Here is an 8,612-nt window from a genome sequence, read left to right as displayed (position 1 = left end):
AGCCATCCTGGTGATGTCGTCCCCAAGGAGGTCTTGCGTCGTCCGCCTCGCGAGGGTCTTGAGTGTTTGCTGGTGAATATGGGTCGTACAGGGCCGCTGGTGGAGCCACGTCGTGGGCCGTAGGTAGGCAAGTCTGGGGACCCCCAGTCCCAGGACGTCGACAGCTCCAGATGATAGAGGCCCTGGCACAACCGCCTGCTAAAAAGAATGTCCCTCGTTCCCTGATCCTTAATAAAAAGATCAAAATGATGAAATTCACAAAGCGCATTATTATCACGTGTGACTTTAGGAACTAAAAGAAGATTACGTGTGACAGATGGAACTCTAAGAACATTGCAAAGCTGAAGAGTCCTATTTGCATGTCTAGTGAAAAGAGATGCTTGACCAATATGAGAGATGTCCATACCTGCTCCATTGGCAGTGTGGATCTTATCGGAGCCATGATAGGGTTCATGAGTATGAAGCTTTCCCATCTCGCTCGTCAGATGCTCCGTTGCCCCAGAATCCATGTACCAGTGGGGATCGATGGAGTAGGACTGAGTGTGTCCTTGTTGCCTCGGCGGCGGCGGACAATCAGCCATGGCCACCTGATGCGCAAAGTTGCGTGTGTCCTTGTCGTCATTGCCAAGGCCAAGAAAACTCTGCTGAAAGCGTTTGTGACACTTAGAGGACCAGTGCCCCTCAATGGCACATAGCTGACACACACGCCGACCACCGGGCCCTGGTAGGGTTGCGGACGAGGGGGGAGCCGAGGGTGACGAAGACAATGCAGGGGCGGCGCCTTGGACGAGTTGCGGCCACCCTTGGTTACGGCATTCGCGGACAGGGGGCCCTGACTGGCCTTGGCACGGTGAGCCTCGACACGTTGTTCGGTGAGGAGAAGGCAGGAGTAGACCTCATGTGCCATCATGGGGGTCGAGTTGCCCCGCTTGTTCATGATCTCTACCAAAGCATCATACTCCTCATTGAGCCTGTTGACGATGAAGGAGTTGAACTCGGAGTCGGTGAGTGGCTGTCCAATGGAGGCCAACGTGTCAGCAAGGCCCTTGACCTTGTTGTAGAACTCCGTGGCCGTGGAGTCGAGCTTCTCACACTCGCCAAGCTGACGACGAAGTGCGGAGACACGAGCCTGTGACTGCGCCGCAAACGAGCGCTCGAGTATGGTCCATGCCTCATGAGACGTCTTAGCGAAGACGACAAGCCCAGCGATAGCCGGAGAGAGCGACCCCTGGATGGAGGAGAGGTTCGCCTGCACTATAGGAAATATGTCAACTTGCGACCATCACTATTGGTCACTGAAAGGTCATTGTTTTTCATTTGCGACCTTTTTTGACCAAAAACAGATGGTCAAAAGCTGACGATCGTAAACTGAAATTAATGACCTTCTGTGTGAGAAGGTCATGGAAGGCAACGACCTTATGAAAAGGTCATTGGTTCAACGACCTTCTGTTTTGGTCGCTAGCTGTCTACCCAGGCCACGCCGGATCCGACGTGGCAATCTGACATGGAAAAATTGCGACCAATTGAAAAGGTCGTTGATAAGATTCAGCCCGGTCCATTTTGATGTTTTACATGGGCCGAGCCCAACAATTCAGCCTATTTATTGTTTTTTCAGGTGAATTTTTGGTCGGCTACATGGGCCTGGCCGAACAATTCAGCCTCGTTAATTTCCTTGCCTGGCCCTTTTAACAACATATTTTCTATTTGTCATGTATTATTTTGGGTCGTTTCCTTTTCTTTTTGTCATGTGTTTTTCTGGGCCGTTTCTTTGCTGGGCTTCTCACGTTTTCCCCTCAGAAATAATTGTCCAATATATCTTGGGCCCAGCCCAGTTCTGAAATAACTGATCCAATCCAAAAAATATTATGCCATTGACATTAAAACATATCAGACCACAAGCTATCTTGGGCCTAGCCCAGTTCTGATACATTTTCAAAGCAACATGCAATGTTATAGGAGCCCAAAATATAATATTGCTTATATTACAACCATTAATTCTAGCAATACATATCTTTACATCCGAGGAACAGTCAGTGCCAAACAAAACTATTCTACGACAAAGAAAATTAAAACAGAAGTTTAGATGATAAGACAGAACAGAAGTTCATATTTTCCTCCTCCTTCAATATTTGAAAACCTCATTCACCTGGCAATATATCAATCATGAGTGAGAAACAAAAAAATGTTTAGATGATGCAAAAAGTAGATAATAAAATCACTAGCAACAATTAATATGGTTTGGATCAAGTCTCAAGAATATTACAGTACTGCAGATACACTATATTCATGTACAATTGTAGATACACTATATTAATGATCAAATCTCAAGCATAGTACTAGTAGTTCTACACAATTGCACCACATATGTAACTAGCTGTAGATAGACTATATTCATGTACATAACAGTTTCAGTTAATAATAATTATCTAAAAAACTACCATTTAGTGTGTGTGCTCAGACAAGAAAAACATTACAAGTAATTAATCGCTGCTCCAAAACAATCAAACATGCTACTGATGCATGACAATATGTGTCAAAGAGTTTCTGCAAGAAGTTACTCCTAATGCTACTTATGCAAAACTACTCCCAATGGACTTCTACAGCTATACTGCAAGAAGTTACAGCTATACTTCATGTACTGCTGTCCAAGAGTATTCCAATTCATCTTTAAAAAAATGTTCAAGCACTGACTCAAAAAGGAATGCAAAAAGAAATGCAGTACCCAGCTGTACTCCAGTGGAGAGCATCCGCCCAAAATAAAACAAATAGAATGGCTGAAAAATTACTCCAGTTTACACTCCTCTTTTAGCAGTATAGATTATAGCTAATGCAACATCATGGGAGGTGATGTCTAGGAGTATTTGCAAATGATATATCATCATGGAGTAGATAACATGTTTTAGCAGTACAGGTTATAGAGTAAGCAAGCAAGCAATCATGGGAGCTGATGCTGCCAGTTAATATCAGCACATGACAAGACAAAAAGCATGGCATCAACGCAAGCATCAATAGCATACTAAAACCTAAACTGATACTAAATTGATGGAGTCCCATCCATCCATGGGAGAAGAAAGTGCCTTTGGTTGATAAAGAGAAGAGAACACTTCCTCTTCCTGGGATCAAACCAGAGGATACCAACCCATCCACCAATTTGCAGGTTGTGTGGCTCAAGGTCATGGTGTCGGACCCCGCGTCCGTGGCAAAAAAGCAACGCCCTTGCAAGCTGGTACACTATGATCTACATGCACAATACCAGCAAGTTCACCAACAACGAATCAGTCAATCAAACACCGTCGGCACATTCAAACAAACACCTCACGTGCAAGATCTAGAAAACGAATGACAAACGAACGCACAATAACTTACCGACTCACTCAAGCTCTTCCACCTCCCACCGGCTGCTTTGCCTACCTGGATAAAAAAATTACAGCGGAAGCAACTAATTAGCTCCACCATCATGACCCAATATACATCACCTGGCAGATTAATTTCTACTGTGTACATGCTGGTATAGAAAGCAAATTGAGAGTGGGAATTAGTCTTTGTAAGAAACTTACAGCAGCGACAGACTTGTTCTTGGGGTTCTTATGCTTGAACTCCTTGCGGAACTCGCCCCTGATGGCAACCAATCAACAAAAAGCAGGTTCAGAACAAGGGCCGCCTGGGAACCATGGGGAAACAGCAACGGAAAAATAGAATCTGACGAAGGAAGCAAGGGGAGGGGAAGGACGGGACGTACATGAAGACGAAGAAGGCCTCTCCCACGTCCTTCTTGCCGGCAGCCCCCGCACGTGAGGTGCGCCTTGGCGCTCGTGGCCTTCGTGTACCTGCCAAAAGACCCATTTAGAATTCAGATCACACCTACACACAACGAACCATTCAAATTAGAACCAACTCAAAGTAGAGCAGGCCTTGTGAAATATTTCTTTCCTAGAGGAGATATTAGTCTTGAACCTCACAATGTACAAAGATCACACCTACACTCATTGATTTCAAATGTACAAACAAATCCATATCACTACACCTCACAAATGTACAAACACCTGAACATTCTTTTCTTTCAAGGCAAGCCACATTGTAAGTAAAGGAGATAGTGGGTTGTCATGTCTAACATAATTTGGGGAGACCACCGCTGCTAAATATTGTGGTCGACAGCAATGGAACACCGGCTGTCCTGGCAAATTAGTATGCCTAGAATACTTTTTCTGCTATGAAAATAAGAATAATTGTTTCTATGGGAAATCTAGATTAGAGAAAACTTCAGTTCTTCTGCTCTCTCATTGGGATGATTGGATGCCCTAATTTGCTCATTGGACAACTCTCTCTAGCTGCGAGATAGTATATTTTTTGCTTCTCTACTCTACTATGCATGCAGTGCAGGTATGGTAGGTCAGGGCCACCCAGCTAGCTATGCTCGACATTGCTTGGTTGAACAGAAAACAAGATGTTATGATTCAGCAGTGTACTTGATATTTGGCAGGTATGGTTTCATGTACACAAGTGAGGTAGAGCAATGTACAAGATAAATCATTTTATACAAAGCCTTTTTTGCTAGCCATTTTGCGATCTACACAACAGTTACACACTCACACTCACACACACACAGAGCAAGTAAAATGTGTACTGAAGCTGGGAATTTCCAACCCACCTAAGCCATTGTTGAAGTATACAATGAGAATAATCACTCCCTGCAACCAAACAAACAGCGGTAGAAGCGTCGTCAGCATTCAGCAGCCAAACAGGCGTACAAGCCCAAACAACTGCATCAGCACTCCTACTAGAGGGAGATTGGGGAAAAGTGATTACCAAGACAAGCAGTACCATGGTGAGCACGGAGGGCAAGCGCGACTTGTGGTGGAGCAAGCTGGTGATGGTGGGATCTTCCCTATGCTTCTCATGTGGCATCACAAACAGAGGCGTCAGGTATCTCTGTCGAGTACAACACCTCACTCCTCGGCGGCCTCCTTCCTTCCGTCCCGCTGTCTCATCTTCCCCCTTCCTGCTAGGCTAGGAAGCTCCGTGGCGTCGGCAACGGCCGAGCAGAAGTAGGAGGAGGAAGCCGGCACGCGAGCACCTCCGTTGAGGAAGAGAGGATCGGCACGGAGCAGGCCATGGTGACCTCCGTCGAGGCCCAGATCGAAGAAGCCATGGGCAACCGTGGCAGATTTGGCCGCGCCATGGCGGCCGCCTGACCAGCTCGCTCGATCTCCCTACCTCTTCTCTTGCTCTTCTGGTGAGGGTAGGGGAGGGGAGGGTACTGGAGAGGGTACCGGAGTGGCGGCTGTCGGGGAGATACCGGAGGCCATGGCCACCGGCCGGATGTGAGGGGATCGGTAGTGTGTGGCGGCGGCGGCGATGTGCGAGGGGATTTGTCTATGAACTGAATCGAATCGGGGTTGGGTTGGGTTGAGGAGCAAGGGAGGGAGGTCACCGATGGGGGTGGGGTTGGGTGTCGGCGGCGGGATTGGAGATGAATCGGGGGTGGGGAGGGCGCGGATCCAGAAGCAACGCGGCGGATCTGGCTGCCGCCTCCGCCTGACCTGCTGCTGGTTGACCGGGGAGAGGAGGTGAGGAGGGGGTTTCACGGCGGCGGTGTGGGAGGAGGGCGTAGGCCGGCGACAGCGGCGGCGGCGATGTGGTGGAGGTGGGTGGCGGCTGCACGAGGGGAGGGGAGGGGAGGGGAGAGGTGGATCGCTAGGGTTAGTTATGCGAGAGAGAGAGAGAGGGGTTTGTTGTGTGACAGCGAGAGAGAGAGAGAGCGGAGGGGTGGATGGACGGATGGATGGATGGACAGATATTTGCCATGTCACTGATCCATGCCACAGCTGATTCCACCAATCAGAATTAAGCATTTTTGGTTTTTCTCTTATAGTTTGTACCCTTTTATTGAGGCAAACATTTAACCTCTTATAGTTAGTTCAAATAAACCAATATTTTGTACATGTGTGTATTTAGGGATGACAAACAATGTTGATTTGGGAGGTTTTCATTTTCTTTGCTCAAAAGAACCATTTTCCACTTTCTGAGTCCCCGAAATGTGTTTTTTGTGAAGGAAATACTATAAATTTGCTGCAAAATGGCACTAAATCATTTTTCTAAAATAATAGTCCATATTTAATGTATAATTGACCAAATGGTTGGGTGTCAAAAGCTTTTATCCACCTCTGGTGAAAAAGACAAATTTCCGCCGATTCAGTAGGAAGTGGATCAAATTTGAACTGCAGCTGCCTCATAGTTTGCTCATTATTTTTTTCCGAAAATCATTTCTAGGTACATAAGTATCTATTTAATCAGAGAAACATCAAAAGTTTTCCAAGATTCAACCACTAGCTAGGAACGGTCAAGCCTGCCGTTTTGACCGCATTTTGAAACGGGCATAAAATATTCAAAAAAATCAAAAAATTGGAAAAGCTTCGCATTGTGTCATTATATGTGACCAAGTTAAGAGGAAAAATAATAAACTTGTAATACGGCAATTATTTAAAAAAGTGTTCTCGGAAATGAGCTATCATGCGTGAAGAATCATGGCTTTCAAGCCAAATGATCAATCTTATGGCCACATTCATGGCATAGTTTTTTCAAATAATCTCATATTGTGCACAAGGGTGCATCTTGGAATTCCAAACAATGTTTCCTAAGGAAGTTTTCATTTTCATTGCACGGAAAATTCATTTTCCATTTTCTGAGTGCTCGAAATGAGTTTTTTTGTGAAGGACCTACCATATATATGTTGCTAAATTGGACCAAATCAATTTTCTAAAATACTAGGCCATATTGAATGCACAATTGACAAAATGGTTGGGTGTCAAAAGTTTCGATCCACCTCTGGTGAAAGAGACAAATTTCCGCCGATTCAGTAGGAACCGGGTCAAATTTGAACTGCAGTTGCCTCATAGTTTGCTCATTATTTTTTACAAAAATCATTTCTAGGTACATAAGTATCTATTCAATCAAAGAAACATCAAAAAATTTCCAGGATTCAACCACTAGCTAGGAACGGTCAAGCCCGCCGTTTTGACCGCATTTTGAAACGGGCATAAAAAATTCAAAAAAAATCAAAAAATTGCAAAGCTTCGCATTGTACCATTATATGTGGCCAAGTTACAAGGAAAAATAATGAACTTGTAATACGGCAATTATTTTAAAAAAGTGTTCTCAAAAATGAGCTATCATGCATGAAGATTCATGGCTTTCAAGCCAAATGATCAATCTTATGGCCACATTCATGGCATAGTTTTTTTCAAATGATCTCATATTGTGCACAAGGGTGCATCTCGGAATTCCAAACAATGTTTCCTAAGGAAGTTTTCATTTTCTTTGCACGAAAAATTCATTTTCCATTTTTTGAGTGCCCGGAATGAGTTTTTTTTGTGAAGGACCTACCATATATTTGTTGCAAAATAGGACCAAATAATTTTTCTAAAATACTAGGCCATATTGAATGCACAATTGACAAAATGGTTGGGTGTAGAAAGTTTCGATCCACCTCCCGTGAAAAAGACAAATTTCCACCGATTCAGCAGGAACCGGGTCAAATTTGAACTACAGCTACCTCATAGTTTGCTCTTTATTTTTTCGAAAAATAATTTCTAGGTACATAAGTATCTATTTAATCAGAGAAACATCAAAAAATTTCCAAGACTCAACCACTAGCTAGGAACGGTCAAGCCCGCCATTTTGACCGCATTTTGAAACGGGCATAAAATATTCGAAAAAAATCAAAAATTTGTAAAAGCCTCACATTGTGTCATTATATGTGACCAAGTTTCTAGGAAAAATAATAAACTTGTAATACGACAATTATTTTAAAAAAGTTTTCTCAGAAATGAGCTATCATGCATGAAGACTCATGGCTTTGAAGCCAAATGATCAGTCTTATGGCCACATTCATGGCATAGTTTGTTCAAATGATCTCATATTTTGCACAAGGGTGCATCTTGTAATTCCAAACAATGTTTCCTACGGAAGTTTTCATTTTCTTTTCATGAAAAAATCATTTTCCATTTTTCGAGTGCTCGGAATGAGTTTTTTTTGTGCAGGACCTACCATATATTTGTTGCAAAATTGGACCAAATCAATTTTCTAAAATACTAGGCCATATTGAATGCACAATTGACAAAATGGTTGGGTGTCAAAACTTTCCATCCACCTCTCGTGAAAAAGACAGATTTCCACCGATTCAGTAGGAACTGGATCAAATTTGAACTACAACTGCCTCACAGTTTGCTCATTATTTTTTGAAAAATAATTTCTAGGTACATAAGTATCTATTTAATCAGAGAAAAATCAAAAAAATTCCAAGATTCAACCACTAGCTAGGAACGGTCAAGCCCGCCATTTTGACCGCATTTTGAAACGGGCATAAAATATTCAAAAAATCAAAAAATGGAAAACCTTCGCATTGTATCATTATATGTGACCAAGTTTCCAGGAAAAATAATAAACTTGTAATATGACAATTATTTAAAAAAGTGTTCTCAGAAATGAGCTATCATGCGTGAAGATTCATGGCTTTCAAGCCAAATGATCAATCTTATGGCCACATTCATGGCATAGTTTGTTCAAATGATCTCATATTATGCACAAGGGTGCATATTGGAATTCCAAACAAT

General features: G+C 43.3%; 1 protein-coding gene across 5 annotated transcripts; it reads right to left on the bottom strand.

The window, feature by feature from the left end:
* Positions 1-1,844: 1,844 nt before the first annotated feature.
* LOC125536430 (HMG1/2-like protein) lies at positions 1,845-5,714 on the bottom strand. Of its 5 annotated transcripts, none has more exons than XM_048699651.1 (7): positions 4,807-5,710; positions 4,649-4,688; positions 3,740-3,827; positions 3,558-3,615; positions 3,367-3,411; positions 3,078-3,238; positions 1,845-2,146 (listed from the first exon to the last, which is right to left on the bottom strand). In XM_048699651.1, the coding sequence occupies exons 1-7, from the start codon at positions 4,903-4,905 to the stop codon at positions 2,143-2,145; spliced, it is 495 nt and encodes a 164-aa protein (XP_048555608.1). In that variant the 5' UTR covers positions 4,906-5,710; the 3' UTR covers positions 1,845-2,142. The 5 variants fall into 5 exon arrangements, with proteins under 5 accessions (XP_048555608.1, XP_048555609.1, XP_048555607.1 ...); XM_048699652.1 differs by having other exon boundaries at positions 3,140-3,238; positions 4,807-5,709; XM_048699650.1 differs by having other exon boundaries at positions 1,845-3,238; positions 4,822-5,714.
* Positions 5,715-8,612: the final 2,898 nt, after the last annotated feature.

This window comes from Triticum urartu, chromosome 2 (genome assembly GCF_003073215.2).
Source record: "Triticum urartu cultivar G1812 chromosome 2, Tu2.1, whole genome shotgun sequence".
Taxonomy (NCBI): domain Eukaryota; kingdom Viridiplantae; phylum Streptophyta; class Magnoliopsida; order Poales; family Poaceae; genus Triticum; species Triticum urartu.
This window is presented reverse-complemented; position numbering and strand designations above follow the sequence as displayed.